At 42.4% G+C, this 23,354-nt stretch overlaps 1 protein-coding gene across 2 annotated transcripts in view; it reads left to right on the top strand.

The window, feature by feature from the left end:
• Positions 1 to 23,354, top strand: part of LOC145337177 (uncharacterized) — a 130,088-nt gene that overhangs the window by 17,168 nt on the left and 89,566 nt on the right. For both annotated transcript variants that reach the window (XM_080181975.1, XM_080181974.1), the window contains exons 3-8: positions 10,715 to 10,958; positions 12,263 to 12,355; positions 14,482 to 14,607; positions 16,140 to 16,265; positions 21,112 to 21,563; positions 22,838 to 22,946. In XM_080181975.1, coding sequence (XP_080038101.1) covers positions 10,715 to 10,958; positions 12,263 to 12,355; positions 14,482 to 14,607; positions 16,140 to 16,265; positions 21,112 to 21,563; positions 22,838 to 22,946 — 1,150 coding nt within the window. The remainder of the gene's footprint in view (positions 1 to 10,714; positions 10,959 to 12,262; positions 12,356 to 14,481; positions 14,608 to 16,139; positions 16,266 to 21,111; positions 21,564 to 22,837; positions 22,947 to 23,354) is intronic.

Genomic DNA, 23,354 nt, shown 5'->3' with positions numbered 1-23,354 from the left:
AAGAACTAGGAGTGGGCCATCTGGCCCCTCGAGCCTGCTTTGCTATTCAAGAAGATCATGGCTGACCTTTTTGTGGACTCAGCCCCACTTAACTGCCTGCTCACCATAACCCTTAATTCCTTTACTGTTCAAAAATTTATCTATCCTTGCCTTAAAAACATTCAATGAGGTAGCCTCAACTGCTTCACTGGGCAGGGAATTCCACAGGTTCACAACCCTTTGTGTGAAGAAGTTCCTCCTCAGCTCAGTCCTAAATTTGTTTCCCCCTTATTTTGAGGCTATGTCCCCTAGTTCTAGTTTTACTTTCCAGGAAAAACAGCTTCCCTGCTTCTATCTTATGTATTCCCTTCATAATCTTATGTGTTTCTATAAGATCTCCCCTCATTCTTCTGAATTCCAATGAGTATAACCCAGTCTACTCAGTCTCTCCTCATAAGCCAAACCTCTCAGCTCCGGAATCAATCTAGTGAATCTCTTCCGCACCCCCTTTAGTGCCAATATATCCTTTCTCAAGTAAGGAGACCAAAACTCAGGAAAACAGTACTCCAGTTGTGGCCTCACTGGCACCTTATACAGCTGCAACAAAACCTTGCTGTTTTTAAATTCCATCCCTCTAGAAGTGAAGGACAAAATTTCATTTGCCTTCTTAATTACCTGCAGCACCTGCAAACCAACTCCTTGAGATTCCTGTACAAGGACGCCCAGGTCCCTCTGCACAGCAGCATGCTGCAATTTTTTAATATTTAAATAATACTGCTGTTCCTATTAAAATGGATGACCTCACATTTACCAACATTGTACTCCATCAGCCAGACTGTTGCTCACTCGCTTAGACTGTCTATATCCTTCGCAGACTTTGTGTCCTCTGCATATTTTGCTCTGCCAGTCATCTTAGTGTCATCTGTGAATTTTGACACAATACACTTGGTCCCCAACTCCAAATCGTCTATGTAAATCGTAAACAATTGCAGTCCCAACACTGACCCCTGAGGCACACCACTAGTCACTGATTGTCAACCAGAAGAACACCCATTTATCCCCACTCTTTGCTTTCTGTTAGTTAACCAATACTCTATCCATGCTAATACATTACACATAACACCACGCACTTTTATCTCATGTAGCAGTCTTCAGTGCGGCACCTTGTCAAATGCCTTCAGGAAATCCAGATACACCACATCCACGGGTTCTCCATTGTCCACTGCAATGTAATGTTCTCAAAAAATTCCACTAAATTATTCAAACATGACCTGCCCTTCATGAACCTATGCTGCATTTTACCAATGGGACAATTTATATCCAGATGCCTCGCTGTTTCTTCCTTGATGATAGAATCAAGCATTTTCCCTAGTTCAGAAGTTAACCGGCCTATAGCTACCTGCTTTTTGTCTGCCTTGTTTTTTAAACAGTGGCGCCACATTTGCTGTTTTCCAATCTGCGGGAACCACTCCAGAGTCCAGTGAATTTTGGTAAATTACCACTAGTTCATTTGCTATTTCCCTGCCATCTCTTTTAGTACCCCGAAATGCGTTCCGTCAAGGCCAGGTGACTTGTCTATCTTTAGCCCCATTTAGCTTGCCTAGCATTACCTCTTTACCCTAGGTTCCATTGCATACTGTTCAAGGAAGCCATTGCAGATACATTCTATGAACTCCTCTTCAAGGCTGCCTTGACCGACCTAGTTTGACCGGTTGACGTGATTAAAATTCCCTCATGATAATTGCCATATCAGTTTTACATGCATGAGTTATTTTTGTTTATTTCTCACCATGCCATAATGTCATTATTTCATGGGCGATAGACTATGCCTAGCAGTGACCTTTTCTCTGAAACCTGAAGCCCTTGACCATTTCCACTGCATTATCATTGTTTTAGACAGGGGTATGTCCTCTACTACCCTTCCTGAAATTGATGACTATCTCCTTTGTTTTACTGATATGAAGGGAGAGATTATTGTCGCTGCACCAGTTCACCACATTCTCTATCTCATTCCTGTACTCTGTCTCATCATTGTTTGGGATCCGACCCACTACGATTAGTGTCATCAGCAAACCTGAAAATCAAGTTGGAGGGGAATTTGGCCACAGCCAGAGGTGTTTAAGGAGTATAGTACGGGGCTGAGGACACAGCCTTGTAGGATAGAGGTGGAGAGACTCTTCCCGCTCAGAAAGGATAGTAGGACTAGGGCGCACAGCCTCAAGATAAAGGGGGCGGGCGGTTTAGAACAGAGTTGAGGAGGAACTTCTTCACTCAAAGGGTGGTGAATCTCTGGAATTCTCTGCCCGTTGAAGTGGTGGAGGCTACCTCGCTAAATATTTTTAAGACGCGGGTTGATGGGTTTTTGATAAGAGAGGGGATTAAGGGTTATGGGGAGAGGGCGGGAATGTGGAACTGAGCCACGACAGATCAGCCATGATCTTATTGAATGGCGGGGCAGGCTCGAAGCGCTAGATGGCCTACTCCTGCTCCTATTTCTTATGTCTTATGTTTTACTTATGAAACTGGTGTTGAGGATGAACATGGAGGTGTTGTTACTTATTCTTACTGATTGTGGTCTGTCAATTAGTCTCAGATCCAGTCTCAGAGGGAGGATCCAGGCCACGGGGTTTGGAGATGTTTTGTGGGAATAATAGTGTGGAAGGCTGAGCTGTAGTCAATAAATAGGAGTCTGACATAAATGTCTTTGTTGTAAAAACATAAGAACTAAGATCAGGAGTAGGCCATCTGGCCCCTCGAGCCTACTCCACCATTCGATAAGATCATGGCTGATCTTTTTATGGACTCAGCTCCACTTGCCCGCCCGCTCACCATAATCCTTTATTCCTTTACTGTTCAAACATTTATCTATCCTTGTCTTAAAATCATTTAATGAGGTAGCCTCAACTGCTTCACTGGGCAGGGAATTCCACCGATTCACAACTGTTTGTGTGAAGAAGTTCCTCCTCAACTCAGTCCTAAATCTGCTTCCCCTTATTTTGAGGCTATGCCCCCTGGTTCTAGTTTCACTGCCAGTGGAAACAACTTCCCTGCTTCTATCTTATCTATTCCCTCATAATCTTATATGTTTCTATAAGATCTCCCCTCATTCTTCTGAATTCCAATGAATATAGCCCGAGTCTACTCAGTCACTCCTCATAAGCCAACCCTCTCAACTCCGGAATCAACCTAGTGAATCTCCTCTGCACCCCCTCTAATGCCAGTATATTCTTTCTTAAGTAAGGAGACCAAAACTGCACGCAGTAATCTAGGTGTGGCCTCATCAGCACATTTATACAGCTGCCACATAACCTCGCTGTTTTTAAACTCCATCCCTCTAGCAATAAAGGACAAAATTCCATTTGCCTTCTTAATTACCTGCTGCACCTGCAAACCAACTCCTTGAGGTTCCTGCACAAGGACACCCAGGTCCCTCTGCACTGCAGCACGCTGCATTTTTTACCATTTAAATAATAGTCCGTTTTGCTGTTATTCCTACCAAAATGGATGGCCCCTCATTTACCAACATTGTACTCATCTGCCAGACCCTCGCCCACTATCTATTAGACTATTTATATCCCTTTTGGAGACTTGCGGTGTTCTCTGCACACTTTGATCTGCCATTCATCTTAGTATAATCTGTGAATTTTGACACTGTACTTGGTTCCCACCCCTAAATCGTCTGTGCATCCAGGGATGAGTGCAGAGCCAGGGAGATGGCATCTGCTGTGGGACCTGTTGTGGTAATAAGTGAACTGGGCGAATGGGCCAGGAAATGGCAAATGGAATTTAATGTTGGCAAGTGTGAGGTGGTCCACTTTGGTAGGAAGAATGGTAGGAAGGACTATTACTTCAGTGGCGAAAAACTGCAGCAGGCGACGGTGCAGAGGGACCTCGGGGTCCTTGTGCATGAGTCGCAAAAACCCAGCTTGCAGGTGCAGCAGGTGGTCAGGAAGGCGAATGGGATGCTGGCCTTCATAGCGAGGGGGATTGAATATAAAAGTAGGGAGGTCTTGCTGCAGCTGTATAGGGCATTGGTGAGGCCGCAGCTGGAGTAATGTGTGCAGTTTTGGGCGCCGCACCTGCGCAAAGATATTTTGGCCTTGGAGGGAGTGCAGAGGAGGTTTACTAGGCTGATACCGGAGTTGAGGGGGTTGAGCTATGAGGAGAGGCTGAATAAACTAGGCTTGTACTCGTTAGAGTTTAGAAGAATGAGGGGAGATCTCATTGAGACGTATAAGATGATGAATGGGATGGATAGGATAGAGGTGGAGAGACTCTTCCCGCTCAAAAAAGACAGTAGGACTAGGGGGCACAGCCTCAAGATAAAAGGGGGGCGGTTTAGAACGGAGTTGAGGAGGAACTTCTTCACTCAAAGGGTGGTGAATCTCTGGAATTCTCTGCCCGTCGAAGTGGTGGAGGCTGCCTCGCTAAATATTTTTAAGACGCGGGTTGATGGGTTTTTGATAAGAGAGGGGATTAAGGGTTATGGGGAGAGGGTGGAAAAGTGGAACTGAGCCGCGACAGATCAGCCATGATCTTATTGAATGGCGGGGCAGGCTCGAAGGGCTAGATGGCCTACTCCTGCTCCTATTTCTTATGTTCTTATGTAACTGTAGGTGGACGAGAAATAAAAAGCTCTGATGTTTTCACTAATAAAGTTGGACACAATTCGCAGCGTTGGTGGCTTAGGCACTGGGAAGGCTGATGTGATAAAACAGGATAAGCCATTGGGGTTTGTTAATTTGGCAAAGAAAACCATGATTGAACTAATGAGATGCAAAAGAATATAAGCCTGGTCAGGTTGATGAGCATTTGCCACATCTCTTTATAAATAGTTTACTTATGTGGGTAAGATTTACTTGTGTGTACGAAAAGATTAGGTAAAGGAGTTGAGATTTTAAGAGCTACAGGTTGAAGTCGACCTTTAATAGTGAAAGATGAGAAAATATATAGTTTGGAAGGAGTATGCTAGAAAAGATGGAAATATGTCAAGTCAGTGATGAAGGGCGCAGTGTTCCATTACATAAGGTAAGGTTGGAGAGTCTGATGAAAAGTGGTAGAAGTAATAGAGAAATGATGTAGCTGGAACACTGGTGGGAGTGATACTGACTGTGGTTGGAAAGCCAGTGGACAATCTCACAACTGAGGTGCGTAGGAAGCGTATCCGGGAATTTTTCATGATTGTGTGGTAACAAGATCACAAAATCACAGGCTGAGACAGGAGGAGAAATCAAAGAGTAAAGGCAATTGAAGCTCAGTTATCAGAAACCATTTTTGACCGCCTTCTTGAGAGAAAGAACAAGAACAGTTGGAGGATGAAGTAGATACAGAATCATATACCCATTAGAACAAACAACAATTATAATGGAGGAAATGTGAGTTCTTTTAGGAAGCATTAAAGTAAACAAATCCCCAGGGCCAGATGGCATCTGTCCTAGGTTACTGAGAGAGACAAGAGATGAAATTGCTGGGCCTTTAACTGAAATCTTTGTTTCTTCATTTAACACAGGTGAGGTCCCAGAGGATTGGAGGATAGCAAATGTGGTCCCATTATTTAAGAAGGGTAGCAAGGATAACCCGGGTAATTATAGGCCAGCGAGCTTGACATCTGTGGTAGGGAAATTTTTGGAGAAGATCCTTAGAGATAGGATCGATACACATTTAGAACTGAATAGTCTCATTTGCGATAGACAACATGGTTTTGTACAAGGGACGTCATGCCTCACAAATTTGGTTGAGTTTTTTGAGGAGGTGACAAAAATGATTGACGAGGGAAGTGCTGTGGATGTCGTCTATATGGATTTTAGTAAAGCATTTGACAAAGTCCTTCATGGCAGGTTGGTGCAAAAGGTTAAATCTCATGGGATCAAAGGTGAACTAGCTAGATGGCTGCAGAACTGGCTTGACTATAGAAGACAAAGGGTAGCAGTGGAGGGGTCTTTTTCAGATTGGAAGTCTGGACTAGTGGTGTTCCGCAGGGCTCTGTACTGGGACCTCTGCTGTTTGGGATATATATAAATGATTTGGAAGAAGATGTAGATGGTCTGATTAGTAAGTTTGCGGCCGACACAGATCATTGCGGGCAGTGATGAACGTTGTCAGAGAATACAGCAGGTTATAGGTTGGTAAATTGGCTGGAGAAATGGCAGATGGAATTTAATCCAGATAAATGTGAAGTGATGCATTTTGGTAGACCTAATGCAGGGAGGAGCTATGCAATAAATGGCAGAACCATCAGGAGTATAGACACACAGGGATCTGGGTGTGCAAGTCCTCAGATCCTTAAAGGTGGCAGCATAGGTGGAAAAGGTGGTGAAGAAGGCATATGGCATGTTTGCCTTTATTCGACATGGCATAGAGTATAAAAGTTGGTATGTGATGTTATGGTTATATAGAATGTTAGGCCACATCTGGAATACTGCATCCAGTTCTGGTCACCACACTACCAGAAGGATGTGGAGGCTTTGGGGAGAGTACAGAAAAGGTTTATCAGGATGTTGCCTGGTATGGAGGGTCTTATCTATAAGGTGAGATTGAGTAAACTAGAGTTGTTCTCCCTGGAAAGACAGAGGTTGAGGAGTGACCTAATAGAAGTTTATAGAATTATGGAGGGCATAGATAGGATAAACAATAGGAAGTTTTTTCCCGGCTCAGAAATGACAAACACGCGTTCAAGGGGTGGGTGGGGTACAGATATGCGGGGGACGTATTTTACACAGAGGGTAGTGGGGGCCTGAAATGCACTACCAAGCAAGGTGGTTGAGGCGGACATGCTGGAATCGTTTAAGACTTATTTAGATAGCCACATGAACAGACTGGGAATAGAGGGATACAAATGGATGGTCTAGTTAGGAACACCATGATAGGTGCAGGCTTGGAGGGCCGAAGGGCCTGTTCCTGTGCTGTATTATTCTTTGTTTTTTTTTGTTCATAGAATCCCTACAGTGTGGAAGGGAGGCCTTTCGGCCCATCGAATTTGCACTGACCCTAATCCTACCCATGCCCTAGTCTCATAATCTCTCAGACATACCCTGCTAATCCCCTGATACCTAGGGTTGATTTAACATGGCCAGTCAATCTAACATGCACATCTTTGGACTTTTAGTCTCATATTTTCTGTTGCAGTTCTGCCAACTTTACTGAACTAAGAGTGCAGACGTAAAGCAGTTGTATCAGAAAGTATACACAGAAGAATAATCTGAGTGTTTTACATTAAAAATGATATCTTAATGAGAAAATGGAGATTTTTATATATTCAGGCAGATGAAAAATGGGCAGAAGTTCATCAAGTTCATGGGGTGGCACAGTGGTTAGCACTGCTGCCTCAGTGCCAAGGATCCGGGTTCAATTCCAGCCCCGGGTGACCGTGTGGAGTTTGCATGGGGTTTCTTCCGTGTGCTCCAGTTTCCTACCACATGCCAAAAATGTGCAAGTTGGGTAGATTGGCTGTGGTAAAATGCCCTTTAATATCTGGGGAATTAACAGGGTTGATATGTGGAGTTACTGGGATAGGGCCTAAGTGGGATTGTTGTCAGTGCAGACTTGATGGGCTGAATGACCTCCTTCTGTACTGTAGGGATTCTATAAGTTGTATTGCCAGTGAGTTAGAGAAAAGTGTTGCAGGTATTGCATAAGGAACCAGCAGGAAGTCATTTAGAAGTAAGGAAATCACAAGTTTTCTTGACCTGGAATCGCATAAAGATGGAATTGAGGTTTGCTGGACATGTCAGGTAATAAGAAAACTTCAAGCGGTATTAAAATCTTGATACTCGTTCTGGCATTTGAGGATCTTTACAATGGTCCTAATTGTTTGAATCTGAGTGAATGCAGTTTTTTTGGGCTGTCCCCTGGAGTTTCAGAGTAGGATTTAATAGAACATAGAACACTACAGCACAAACAGGCCCTTCGGCCCACAAGTTGCACCGATCATATCCATACCTACCAGTCCATAGAACAATCTGTAACTCCCAATCCCATTAAATCCCACATACTCATCCAGAAGTCTTTTAAAAGACCCCAGCGAGTTTGCCTCTACCACCACCGACGGCAGCCGATTCCACTCACTCACCACCCTCTGAGTGAAAAACTTACCCCTAAAATCTCCTCTGTCCTTGCTCCCCAGCACCTTAAACCTGTGTCCTCTCGTAGCGACCATTTCAGCCCTGGGAAATAGCCTCTGAGAATCCACCATATCTGTGCCTCTCAACCTTCATCTCTCCAGGGAGAAGAGACCTAGCTCCCTCAACCTATCTTCATAAGGCATGCCTCCCAATCGAGGCAACGTCCTTGTAAATCTTCCTCTGCACCCTTTCAATAGTTTCCACATCCTTCCTGTAGTGAGGCGACCAGAACTGCGCACAGTACTCCAAGTGGGGTCTGACAAGGGCCTTATAAAGTTGCAACATTACCTCCCGACTCCTAAACTCAATCCCTCAATTTAATGAAGGCTAGTACACTATATGCCTTCTTGACCATATCCTCCTCCTGTGAGGCTGATTTAAGAGTCCTATGGACCCGGATTCCAAGATCCTTCTGCTCTTCAACACTGCTAAGACTCCTACCCTTGATATTGTACTCCTTCATCCCATTGGACCTGCGAAAATGGACCACTACCATTGACTAAGGAAGAGCGGTGGATGTGATTTACATGGACTTCAGCAAGGCGTTTGATAAGGTCCCCCATGCAAAACTTCTTGAGAGGGCATGGGATCCAAGGGGTTTTGGCCTTGTGGATCCAGAGCTGGCTTGCCTGCAGAAGGCAGAGAGTGGTTGTGGATAGGTCTTTTTCTGCATGGAGGTCGGTCACCAGTGGAGTGCCCCAGGGATCTAGGACCCTTGCTGTTTGTCATTTTCATAAATGACCTGGATGAGGAAGTGGAGGGATGGGTTAATAAGTTCGCCGACGATACGAAGGTTGGTGGTGTTGTGGATAGTCTGGAGGGATGTCAGAAGTTGCAGCATGACATAGATAGGATACAAGACTGGGTGGGGAAGTGACATATGGAGTTCAACATGGATAATAGGAGGAGATAGGCTTGCAAAGACAAATAGGCAGATTCTGCTTGGGTTGCAAGAAGCAGGATAATTTTTTCCTCTCTGGAGTCTACTATTTTGGGACCTGCTAAAAAATGGGTACCTCTCTCCAGAGGTGTTCTGAAGGCTTGTGGGATGGCAGCCCACACACCAGCACGTAAGTCTGAGTTGTTTAATTGATTTTGGAGAGGAGTTTAAGTCTATAAGGAATATTGCTAAAACTGGAACAAATGGAGATTGGTTCGATGTTAAGAATTGTATCTCATCATGTTCACATATTTTAAATGTTAAAAGTTAAATTAATTTATTTGTTGCATTTAAACTGTGTAGTTTGTTTTGATCAAAATTTCTGGGTGTGTCAACAGAATCACACCTGGAGTGAAACACCTTATGATCACATTAGACTCCAGCTATTTTCTTATTTTGGCATTAGTCTAATTTCATAATATACCTTGGAGTTTCTGATCTGGTTGCTAGCAACCTACCCTCATATCTGTTTTGGATGGGTGTCAGTTTGGTTTTTTTTCATTCTTATGGCTGCAATAAAGTACTTGATTCAAAAAAAAATTAAAGAATGCTGAAACAAAATGCTGGACGCAGCAAGGATTCAGTTGGTGTTAAATTGTACTGAGGAGGACTGCAGCAGATGACAAAACTTGATACGCTTGCAGAATCATTTCTCATTTTCCTCTAATTCCTGTACCTCCAGCCTGATGTCACCACCAAATACGCCTTCCCCTCAGCTACATGGGCTCCAAACATTAATTCTGTTTTCTTGCTCTGCAGATGCTGGCTGACCTGCTGAGTTTATCCAGCATTTTCTCTTTTTACATCCCCCTCCTTTTGGCAGGGGCAGTTTTTTCCATGCTGCCCTGGGGCCACTCCTCAGTCACCCCCAACTCCCTTTCCTGTGGCACTTTTCCACACACTTGCCCAACCTTTTACCATCTGATATCCCAACATCTCCTATAATTCTTTCAACCTAGTCTAATGTATTCACTGCTCACAACATTTGCCTTAAAACTCTGGAGGCCAAATGCAAATTGGGTGACCACTTTGCAGAACATCTCTGTCCTGTCCACAGGCATAAGCTGAAACTTCTAGTGACCTATCATTCTCCTCCTTGCTCTCACACTGACATTTCTGTCTTTGGTCTGATGCACTGTTTCAGAGAGGCTCAACATAAGCCACAGGAAAATCACCTCCTCTTCCGATTAAACCCATCACAGCCTCAACATTAAGTTCAGCAATATTAGCAACTCCATCCTCCATTTTGTTCCTGTTTTTTAGACAGCAGCTCACCTGCACTTGGCACACCTTTATTTCTTTTCTTGCCCCAGTCACCATTCCCATTGGCCCTGGAAGACAAACTCTTCCGCAGACCTACTTATCTTCTTGTCCTTGTCGGCTCTCCTAATCTTGCTCAAAATCTATCACATCTCAAACTTTTCCCAGTTCTGATGAAGGGTCACAGTCAATGGAATATTAACTCTGCCTCTCTCTGCACAGATGCTACCATATCCTGCTGATTATTTCCAGTATTCTGTTTTTGTTTCTGCTTTCCAGCAACCTCAGTATCCTGCTTTTCTTTTGGATTACTAGTTCGGTAATATAACCACTCTGCTACTACCTCAGTACGTGGATAGTGCATACCTTCTCCTTGCTCAGCAATGCTTGAATCATCTTTACTGTTTCCTCACAGGATGTTGCAAATAATCGAAGGCCTCGGAGACGATGTGAAAAAAAGCCCCTCTTCAATGCTGTACAAATCCATGGTGCCACAAATGACCAGGAGTCTAAGAAGGAAGTGAAGACAATTATTCCCGTAAGGGATGGTGCAATAAAAATCCATAAGAATATGAATAATCAAGGACCCATGAAACAAACCAGAGAATTTAGACCTGTTGAAAATGTGTTGCAAATAGAAGGGTCATTCAGTTTTAAAGGTAAGTAACAAATGTATAGTTTTATTTACACAGAATGCACTAATATATCCAGCCATCGTATTACTGGGATGCTTGTGTATAAAATGTGGTTACTGCAATTCATTCCTTGCTTGCCCCATGTAACAACAACAACAACACCCCCCCCCCCCCACCCGAGTGCTGATTCATTGTGTATGAACCTAGATGAGTGTTAGCTGACTCTCATGTGCAAAGGTCATATCCTATCATTGTTTTGGGGCCACAGATACACTTGCCAGTTGAGGTAGTAATAAAAAATGGCAGCTGTTTTCATTTATTTTCTGGTCCCCATACGCAATATCTTTTACAGATGCTAACTGACTTGTATTTTTCAGTGAGTTTAGTTTGTACTTAGTTAACTGCTTTGATGTAGAATGGGCATCGATCCTACAATTTTCTGAAGTTCTTTGGTTCAGTACCAGTGTACGCAGAAGATCCCCTAATGACTGTTGGGGACACTACTTCTATTTGAATCCCTCTGGAGACTATTTGTTAGTTGTATGTTTTCACGAAAGCGTTGAAATGGATAGGAAGCAAAATTTAACTTGACACATTCCAAAGCACTAATGTTTAAAAAGTGTTATCATACTTGGTATCTTGTGTTTAACATAATTGAACAGATGTTTTACTGTGTAAGTTCTTTCAACTTGGAATTCAGGCTTGTATAATTTAATTAGTGCCACAAATATATGCATTTTAAAAACATGTTTCCTGAAAAGGAATGGCTTAATATAGGAAATATTTTAATCAGATATTGCCTTAATCTGTAATTGTAGTACTTAAGTACTTCAAGTAAATAGGTTATGTATGTATGTAAATATGGGAAACATGGAACCACATATAATGTTGTTTCTTTTTGATGTGATTTTGTGTAGTTAAGGTCCTTTATTCTTTGTTCCCCATTCACATTGCTCCATTGTAAAACCCGACGATAGTAAAGTTCTCCTGCTGGAGGTTACCTGGGGTTGGAATGGTTATGGCTAAGACAAAAAAGGATTTTGCATTTCCCTCCTGGTTTCCTGTTTTGAGAATTTCGTGTGGTGGAATATAATCACCAGGAAGAAATTAATGGTGCAAACTAGTTATGGGACGATGGAGACACCAAACAGCAGAAAGGATGGAACTATTTCAGCAGTTAAGAAGCTTAGGGGGGAAAACCAAGTATTTGGCATTCTAGTTTAGTCTCGATTCTCAGACTGTTTGATGTAGAAGGTTGTTCTAAAATGCAAAGGGAGTATTCCAGTTATTCTGGCAATCTGATTCCTAACATTAAAACTTTCACCCAGGTGACTTGGAGATTGAAAACCTTGAGCATAAACTACGAAATGATCTGAGATGGAGTGGGACACATGAAATACTTCATCCAGCGCTCCAGAAATGTTGGTACATTTTCTTTTCTCTTGGACCCATTTGTGATTGTCAAAATTTCATTCAACCACTGCATATGGGCAAAAATGTGCATGGGCAATGACCTTCTTGTTTCAGATCTGGGTTAAAATCTAATCTAGACATAGGAATAAACAGTTGATTTCTGGCTGGAAAGGAACGCCCTTGACATGTGGAGAGGCCCTCAGGCCAGTATTGGCACCCAGAGCCAAATGGAAAGTGTCAAACTGGGAGAGTAGGAAGTATCTTTTCTGCATCACTGGAAAGGCCAGCATGGTAGGACAATGGTTAGCACTGCTGCCTCAGTGTCAGGGACCTGGGTTTGATTCCAGCCTTGAGTGACTTCTTTACATGATCTTCTCTTGTTTGCCTGTGTTTCCTCCGGGTTTCCTCTGGCTACCTCCCACAGCCCAAAGACATACAAGTTAAATGGATTGGTCATGCTTAAATTCCTCTTAGTGTCCCAAAATGTGTAGGTTAGTGAGGTAAATATGAGAGGTATGGGATAGGGCAAGTGGTGTAGGCCTGGGTAAAGATGTTGTATCGGAGAGTCAGTGCAGACTCGATAGGCCTGTAGGGATTCTGTAGTTCTCATTTATTTCCTACTCCTAATTGTCAATGAGAAGTGGGTGGTAAACCATTGCAGATGTTTGCTGGAAGTACTCCCTCAGTGCTGTTGGACGTTATGGAATTGAGGGGTGGGGGATCTTTTCAGAGGGCACTTGGTGCCCACAGCAATGTGATTCACTCTTAAGTCTCACACTGGCCACAACAGATTTCCTTCTCCAAAGGACATCAGTGAACTAAATAAGTTGTGACAAGCAGTAGGTTAATGGTCAGAATTACTGTAATTATTGTACATTTTAGTTATTGAAGAGTATTAAATTCCCATGATGCCATGGTAGAATTTGAACTTGGGAGGCTTTCTGGATCATTAGACCAGCTTGTTGGGTTGCTAGTTGAAGTAAAATAATCACAATGCCACTATACCCGATGTGATCTTCCCAAAGGTGGAGCATGCAGAAGCAGCTTTAATCGTGATCTAACTGTCCCAAGCTTGACATGGTATTAAACATTTACAGAATAGAACTTGGGGAAATGGACTAATGTATCAGCAAACAACAATGTAGAACAATGCTAAACTGGTATTTCACAAGAGTGCAAGGGAAATATATTTTGTCACCAAAGAAAGACCAAACTAAATTAGAAAAAAGGCATATTAAGTCCACTGATACAGATAAACGTGATAAAAAACAATTTAAAAAAGACAAAATTATGAAATAAAATTATCAAATGACATTTTCTGCCCGCAAAAAAGGGACTCTTGGGAATAGAACCATTAAGGGACAGACAGGATAATACCACAGGTGATGATAAGAGACGGCAGAAATACTGGCCCAGGACCAACAGCCCAGCTCCCGATTGCCCATCTCAAGCTCCCAACTGCCCCATATCCCCTACCTCCTCTGGTCGTTTGCATGAGTAATTGGGATGTTGGAATTTAAAACGCCATTTCTAAATTTCCAGATGACACTGGATAGGGGGGTGGGGGGGGGGAGGGGGAGGGGTTTGGTACAGATAGTCAATACTGAGGTAGACTGCATCAAGTTACAAGAGGGTATTAGTAAACTTGCAGGTAGATAATAATTGACGACGATGTTCAAAACAGATAAAGACAAAGTAGTTAGATTTTAGTAGAAAAACAGGGAAATCACTTATTACTTGAAAGGCGCAAGTCTACATGGTGTCGAGGAACAAAATGATCTTGGGGTACTGATACATCACCATTAATAACCAGCCTTGCACTACATTCTAGCCCAATACTTTTGCTTCATTTTTTTGAAAGTTTATTCCCTTCTCAACTTGTATTTATATGGGGTAAGTGTAGTCTTGATTAAAGTGGCTGATGCTGTTTCTTCCCTCGTGCACCATTTGAATGGTACAATCAGTGAGCCAGTAACAGCGATCACTGGTATAAATCCATACAGTCCAAAAGGCCAGATATTGGTAATAACTCCTTCTAAAAACTATTCTGAAACTGAGCGATGTAAACTGACTGATATAATTTGAATATTCTTTAAAGTTGTTCTACTCTATTTATATTTTTTAAAATATCTAGCTGGAATAAAATTAAGTGACTTCCAACATACCGAATGTCTAAATGTGAAACATTTAGGACTGGCTTCTGTGCAAAATGTTGAATTGAATTCTTCTTTTCCTGTAAATGAGTCTCCTGGAATTCGGGGTAAGGTTCCATTTATATTTCTATAGTAGAAGAATTAACAAACTATTATAGGGTCTATTAGTATTTTTAATCTTCTATCCTGTACAGTCAAGGTGAGGATGTGATAAAAGGAAAGGTCCTTGAGGCCTTTGTCTATGGCTGACATTTGTAAAGCAGACGTAAAAGACATAATATATTACACAGGTGTACCTTGACCTCAGAAGCTGCATTTACAGTTTATTGAAGTGTTGAACTGCAAATCTCTAATTAATCTGGATTTGTGCTAATTTTTACTTTAGTTTTAGGTTATAAAGTCAACATGGATTTACAAAGGGTGAATCATGTTTGACAAATCTATTTGACTAGGGGAAGAGAGTGGATGTGATTTATTTAGACTTTCAGAAGGCTCTCGACCAACCTCACGTGGCAGACTATGTAAGGTTTAAGTGCATGAGATTGTGGATAATGGCAGATAGGATGCAAAAAGTTGGCATAAATGGATTTTTTTCCAATTGGCAAGCATTTACTAGTGGAGTACTACAGGGATTGTTCTAGGAGCTCAACTGTTCACATTATATGTTAATGATTTGAAAGAGAGAACTAAATATATCATCTCCAAATTTGTAGATGATACAAAGTTGGGTGGGAGAATGAACTGTGAGAAGGATGCAGCGATGCTGAGTGAGTGGGCATATACATGGCAGATATAGTTAAATGTGAGGTTATCTACTTTGGTAGCAAAAACAGGAAGCCAGAGTATTAGTTGAATGAGAGAAGTGGATACTCAGTGAGACCTTGGTTTCTTCATGCATGAGTCACTGAAAGTAAGTGTGCAGGCAGTAGGCAGTAAAGAAGGCAATTGGTATGTTAGGCTTCATAGCAAGAGAATTTAAGTGTAGGAATAAGAATATTTACTGCAATTGTATAGTGTGTTGGTGAGGTGACACCTGGAGTATGGTGTGCAGTTTGGGTGTCCTTTATCTGAGGAGGGATATCGTTGCTATAGGAGTGCAGCGAAGGTTTACCAGGCTGATTCTTGGGATGACAGATTTATCATATAAGGAGAGACAGTTAGGATTGTATTCAGTGGAGTTTAGAAGAGTGAGAAGGGACCTCATAGAAACTTATAAAATCCTAATAGGATTAGACAGGGTCGATTCAGAAAGAATGTTCCCACTGGTGGGCAGTGGGGAGGTGAACGTGTGGAATTCACTACTACAGAAAGTAGTTGAGGCCAAAACATGATTTTGAGAAGAAATTAGAATTGGCTGTTGGGATTAAAGGGGTGAAGAGATTATGGGTGGGAAGGTGGGATCAGGATATTGATTTTGATGATCGAAATGAATGGTGGAGCAGGCTCTGGGCTGAATGGCCTACTCCCGCATCTATTTTCTATGTTTCTATGATTACAGTACTGTTCTTGTGGTAAATATTTACTGAATGTACAGAGAAAATCTCCGAGGGCAGTGTTATTTGGAAAGAGTATACATAGTTGATCCCTTCCACATTCCCTTTATCACTGTTTAAGTACCTTGTGACTTATTTTCTTTCAGAAACTGGGATTCCATTTATCTCCCGGACAGGAAAGACAAATGATCTCACCAAGATTAAGGGCTGGAAACACAAGTTTAATCTGCAGCCTGGGTCACCTGATGACAAACTGAGTCCATCACCTTCAAGTAAACTAGAATATTTATCACGTTTGCTTTTACTTTATGATTTCAGATATTCACATTTGTCAGCAAAAACACAAGCTGGAAGAATATTATTCTAACTTCCTAGCCCATGATTGGCACACGGGAAGACTCTAAGCAACTTTTTTGCTGAATCATGTGGATTAATGTTTATGAAGCAATGTATAAAACAAAACTATAGTCTCTGCGCTTGAAACCATTTGTAAACAATTTTACACTGTGCCATTGGCCTTTCCTTCTCCTGTGCCATCTTCTCACATTTGTAGAGCTAGTGGTAAATTTATTTTCCTAACTCCACTCCCTGACCGAGACCAGTGTTGGGCCATTGACTTCCTCAACTGGATTTTATGGGGTGGGGCTGCGTATTGCTCACCTGCCTGCCCCATCCTGACTAAAATGTTGGTCAAAATATAACCTCCCCCGCAGTAACAATGCTAAAAGTGTGGGACTTGTACCCCTTAACTGGGGACATCCCTCAAATGGGAGTAAGCTTGTCCTTGGGAGTAGCTGGCAGCTCTTGCAATCCTGGCAGCATCAGTCCTCAGTAGAGGATGCTGCCAGGGCAATAAATAGGCCCAAGGTGAAAGTCCCAGTGGATCCTGGATGCAGTAAATCAGATATTGGGTGGGGAGGGTCAAGCATTTGAGGAAATGGGGTGAGGAGTGTGAGTTTTGCAGTGATGGTGTTAGAGAGGCTGTGCCCTTACAAAAGAACAAAGAAAAGAATAATACAGTACAGGAAACAGGCCCTTCGGCCCTCCAAGCGTGTGCTGCTTGTTGGTCCAACTAGACCATTCATTTATATCCCTCCATTCCCAGTCTGTTCATATGACTATCCAGATAAGTCTTAAACGATCCCAGCGTGTCCACCTCCACCACCCTGCTTGGCAGTGCATTCCAGGCCCCCACCACCCTCTGTGTAAAATACGCCCCTCTGATATCTGAGTTATCCCCCCCTACCCCCAAACCTGTGACCCCTCGTGTTCGTCACCTCCGACCTGGGAAAAAGCTTCCCACTGTTCACCCTATCTATACCCTTCATAATTTTATACCCCTTTATACACCTCATTCTCCATCTTTCCAGGAAGAACAACCCCAGTTTATCCAATCTCTCCTCATAGCTAAGACCCTCCATGCCAGGCAACATCCTGGTAAACCTTTTCTGTACTCTCTGCAAAGCCTTCATGTCCTTCTGGTAGTGTGGCAACCAGAACTGGACCCAGTACTCCAAATGTAGCCTAACCAATGTTCTATACAGCTGTAACATCAGACGCCAATTTTCATACTCTATACCCCGTCCTATAAAGGCAAGCATGCCATATGCCTTCTTCACCACCTTCTTCACCTGTGATGCCACCTTCAATGATCTGTGGACTTGCACACCCAGGCCCCTCTGTGTGTCTATACTCCTGATGGTTCTGCCATTAGCAAGTGTGAGGTTATCCACTTTGGCAGGAATAATAGTAGGAGGGGTTACTATTTAAAGGGCGAAAAGCTGCAGCATGCTATGGTGCAGAGGGAGCTGGGGGTCCTTGTGCATGAATCGCAAAAACCCAGTCTGCAGGTGCAGCAGGTGATCAAGAAGGCGAATGGGATGCTGGCCTTTATAGCGAGGGAGATAGAATATAAAAGCAGGGAGGTCTTGCTGCAACTGTACAGGGCATTGGTGAGGCCGCAGCTGGAGTACTGTGTGCAGTTTTGGTCGCCGCACTTGCGTAAGGATGTTTTGGCCTTGGAGAGAGTGCAGAGGAGGTTTACTAGGCTGATATCAGAGATGAGGGGGTTGGACTATGAAGAGAGACTGAATAGACTGGGTCTGTACTCGTTGGAGTTTAGAAGGATGAGGGGGGATCTTATAGAGACATATAAGATAATGAAGGGGATGGATAGGGTAGAGGTAGAGAGATTCTTCCCGCTCAGAAAGGACAGCAGGACTAGAGGGCACAGCCTCAAGATAAGCTGTGGGGGAGGGGGCAGTTTAGAACGGAGTTGAGGAGGAACTTCTTCACTCAAAGGGTGGTGAATCTCTGGAATTCTCTGCCCGTTGAAGTGGTGGAGGCTACCTTGCTAAATATATTTAAGTCACGGGTAGATAGGTTTTTGGTAGGCAAGGGAATTAAGGGTTATGGGGAGAAATCGGGAAAGTGGAACTGAGCCACTTCAGATCAGCCATGATCTTACTGAATGGCGGGGCAGGCTCGAAGGGCTAGATGGCCTACTCCTGCTCCTACTACTTATGTTCTTATTTATTGTATAGCTCCCCACTACATTAGTTTTACCAAAATGCATCACTTTGCATTTATCTGGATTAAATTCCATCTGCCATTTCTCTGCCCAATTTTCCAGCCTATCTATATCCTGCTGTATTTTTTGACATTGTTCATTGCTATCCGCAAGTCCAGCCATCTTTGTGCCATCCGCAAACTTACTGATCACACCAGTTAATGTGAAAGTGCCACCCTTCCACCATCTCAAAGGTGGTACTTTCCTTCCTGCCCTTTGAAAAACAATGGGTTGCCACTCCCATTTGCCTGTCCACCCCAACTGTGGTATAGTATGGACAGTATAATGTTAGAGTTAGTTGGCTTGTGATCAAATTCAGTTAAGCTGTAGTAACTTACGTATGATGTATACATGCTTGTATCATAGGATCAGCTTGGAAGTAGGTGAGAAGGTGGGTTAGCCAGCCTATGTATGTTGCATGCCCTACTGTTGAAACCAGCATGCCCCTGGACAGAGTCCGTAGGTTTAGCAGTAAAACACTGGAGTTTGAAACGTTTCAGTATGGTTTCAAATCCTGGCCCTAAATGAAACATTTGTTATCTTTCAGAACTGAATCCACTCAGTCTAAGTGGAATTCCCCATGGGATGGAGTGCAGACTCAGTGGGCCAAAAGAAGACCTCCTCTCTTATACTGTTCCATGAAGTTATTGCTGGCTGTTAAATTTCTGCAGTAGTGGTCCTTGTGCTGGGAACTCAGTATTGCCTCTGGTTGTGAAAATTTGTAGCTTTGATTATATTGCTTTCCCAACTGACAAAACGTCCATTAATAACTAGACATCATCAAATAAAGTGTTTTATTTTAATTCCAGTTCCCTGAATGTCTCTGTTGTGCAGAGATTTATTAAAGCTGATATGCGACTGTGCAGTATCTACTTGAATTGAAAGCTATTGGTTTTAGTTGAGAAGCTATAGAACAGTACAGCATGGGAATGATGTGCTGAACATGACGTCAAATTAAACTAATCCCATCTGCCTGCGCTTGGTCCATATCCCTCTATTCCTTGCGTATTCATGCTCTTATCTAAAAACCCCTTAAACACCCCTATTATAGTAGCCTCAACCATCACCCCAGGCAGTGCGTTCCAGACACTTACCACCCTGTGTAAAATACTTGGCCCTTGCATCTCCTTTTAACTTCCCCCTTGCACCTTAAACTCCCCTAGTATTAGAAGTTTCAACTCTGGGGGGGAAAAAAATTCTGACCGTCAAACCTTCTCGTAATTTTAGAAACTTCTATTAGGTCTCAGTCTCTGTCGCTCAAGAGAAAACAACCCAGTTTGTTTCAGCCTCTCCTTAGAGATCATACCTTCTGATCCAGGCAGCATCCTGCTAAACCTCTTCTCCAAAGCCTCCACATCTTTCCTATAATGTGGTGATGACCAGCATTGAGTGCAATATTCGTAAGTGTAGCCTAACCAAAAAATTTATAAAACTGCAACATAACTTCCTAACTCTTGAACTCAGTGCCCTAGTAAAGGCAAGCATGCTATATGCCTTCTTTATCACCCTATCTACTTGCGTGGTCACTTTCAGGGAGTTCTGGACTTGAACCCTAAGATCCCTCTGTACATCAATGCTGCACAGGGTCCTGCCATTAACTATAATTACTCTTAATCTCCCAAAGTGCAGAACCTCACGTTGCCCAGGTTAAATTCCATCGGCCATTTCTCTGTCCATATCTGCAACTGATCTATATCCTTGAACAACATTCTACACTACCCACAACTCCACCTATCTTTTTTGTTGTTTGCAAACTTGTTTAACCACCCATCTACAGTTTCATCCAAGTCATTTAGCTATATCACAAACAACAGAGGTCCCAGTATGAATCCCTGCAGAACACCACTAGTTACGGACCTCCAGCCAGAAAAAGACCCAACACTATATTGACTTTTATGGGCAAGCCAATTCTGAATCCAAGCAGCCAGGTCACTGTGGGTCCTTGGATCTTAGTAGGCCTACCCAGAAGATTATGAGGGATCATGTGGAAAGCCTTACTGAAATCCATGTGAACAATATCCCACTACTCTATCCTCATTGATCACCTTTGTCACCTGCCCAAAAATCAATCAAGTTAGTAAGACGTGATCTGCCCCGCCATGCTTTTCCGAATACGTGAATATCCGATCCCTAAGAATCCTCTCCAATATGTGATGTGAGACTCGCTAATTTCCTGGATTATCCCTGTATCATTTTTTTTGAACTGAGGAACAATAATAGCTACTTAACAGTCCTCTGGGACCTCCCCACTGGCTAGTGAAGATAAAAAAAAGTCTTTGTTTGGGCCCCAGCAATTTCCTCTCTTGCCTTTCTCAATAACCTAGGGTAGATCCCATTATTGGCTTTGTTCGTCATTGAGCATAAATCTATGTTATACTTGTCTAGCTCTGTTGTTCAAAGGAGATACTTTTCTGTTTCCCTATTATATAACGTTGAATTAGGAAGATGCTTATTTGTGCAGATTTGTATTTTAATATTTCAATATGTTCTTATTAGCTCTTGCATAATTTGGTACTTGTACTGAAAAATATTCCTCCTCCCTTTAATAGATGCCAGCACTGCAATTATTAAGAATAGATCAGCATTTGTTAGTGACTTGCTGGATGAATATTTGGAGAAAGAAGGGAAGATCATTGAGCAATCACTATTGTATGACTATGAGATGCCGGAAATTGGTTGTCAAACTCCTACCATGTTGGACTCATCTTGCAACATTCAACAAAACACTACCCATTCGTCCGATCTTGGAACATCACCAAAAAACAAATCTTCACATTTGGAAATGTCTCCCGTGTTAGAGAAGCATTTTAGTGTTACAAACAAAGGGATTTTCATCAGGGATGTGCAAAACACCAATGTGGATGCAAAGGCTAGGTGTAAAACACACAGGAATGACAACTCGGCAGCTAAAAGGCCCAAAGACCCCAGTCCGTACTCCAATACTTCAGAATTACCTAAGAACAATAAACAGTCTGGAATTTATGACACGCCCCCACAGAAGGTGAGACATTTATTGTAAAAATTAAATTTCTTCTGTGCTCCTTTGAGACCAGGCAACATCCTGGTGAGTCGCCTTTGCCAGAAAGTGGTGAATCTGTGCACTTCTTTGCCGCAGAAGGCTGTGGAGATCAGGTCATTGAGTGTCCTTAAGGTGCCTTAAGAGAGATAGATTGGTTCTTGATTAATAAGGGGATTGGGGTTATGGGGAAAAGGCAGGAGAATGGGGATGAGAAAAAAATCAGCCATGATTGAATGGCAGAGCAGACTCGATGGGCTGAGTGGCCTAATTCTGCTCCTGTGTCTTGTGACCTTTCCCAGCAACCTTGGATAGATTGCGTTCTGCACCAGTGAGAGAATTTTGCATCATGCCATCTCTGAATGAGGATCATTTTTGTTTTATTGGCCCAGGTAACTTAATTGCAGAGTTTATAAATATGTGGAACAAAATGTGTTTTGTTTTAATAACTTAAATAGTTCACTTCATAGGATTCAGCATAAGAATTTTTGTCGACGTTGTTGGCTATTTATTTGGGGCTGGAAGAATATCGATACAATACAATAAGCTGACTTGCCTTCATAATATGACTGCACTCATTAAGTTTGTGGTATATTGGAAAGTATAGCCCAAGTGTGCCATCTGACCTAGAGGCAGATCTTTTAACTTTAAGTGAAAAGCATTGAAAGTATTTGCGTATAAAATAGTTTGTTTTAGATGAAAAGGGGAAGTGATTTTAATGCAGCTTTCTATACTGTAGGCTTGCTTTAGTTGTAATCCAATGTCCTTTGATATCTGTTGGATACTTTCCGGGCCTGTTCCCTCTCCAATTGCTTGTAGATTAGAATATTTTGATCAGTATAGAATGAGTGTTAGAATAATGAGATAATTGTGATGTCCATTCAGCAGACTGGTGTGAGAGGGAGATCACAGAATACTGGAGAAGGTAAGTGGGATCTAACAGTGTTTGAAATTTCTGTTCAAAGTACGATTACTTCCATTGGTATAACAGGAAAGGTTATGAGAAATTTTTCTTTATTACTGAAGGATGGAATTCATTCTGAACTTCAGCTAAGCATTTAAAGAAACAATTCAACATGTTTGAAGAATGTTAAAAGTTGTGCAGCTAGCAGAGAAATGGGATATGGGTGGATGGTTGTAATATGAGCTAACATCAGCCCAGTGTAGTGAGCCAAGTGTTCACCTGTCCCTCAGTATGATTATTTGAACAGTTCCAAAGAGAGTTTTCTGTAATGCAGGTTCTTTCCCTTCTTTTCAAGAAACAACTGAAATCAGGGTCTACAAACCTTAAGACTGTCCATGCAAGTTCTAAAGGAGGAAAAAAATCCAACATTTCAGGAAATCAAACTCAAACAATATACATTTCAGGTAAGGACAATTAAAAATAACATTTCACAGGATCCCTAAATCCAGTCTCCTATTTACACACTTGAAGACAATACTGGCAGTTCGAGTGGAAATCTGAAACTGTCAGTTATTCTCAGCTTGTGTTGAATTTTCTTATCCCAGTGATTTGGGCTGTTGAACCACTTCTCACACTCCTCCACAGTTACTGCTAATCAGGCCCTCTATCTGACATCCACTACGGAATCATAGAACAAAATAGTTACAGCACAGAAGAGGTCATTCAACCTGTTGTATCTGTGCTGGCTGTTACCACTCCCCCATCTTCTCCACGTGGGCCTGCACATTTTCCCTTTAAGATAATAATTCCCTCTTGAAAGTCTCAATTGAACTCCCTCTGCCACATTCTCAGGCAGTGCCTTCCATATCCCA

The sequence above is a fragment of the Carcharhinus amblyrhynchos genome, unplaced genomic scaffold (assembly GCF_965287045.1).
Source record: "Carcharhinus amblyrhynchos unplaced genomic scaffold, sCarAmb.v2.hapA scaffold_44, whole genome shotgun sequence".
NCBI lineage: Eukaryota > Metazoa > Chordata > Chondrichthyes > Carcharhiniformes > Carcharhinidae > Carcharhinus > Carcharhinus amblyrhynchos.
The sequence above is the reverse complement of the archived record's forward strand: the minus strand, read 5'-3'. Positions and strand labels throughout refer to the sequence as shown.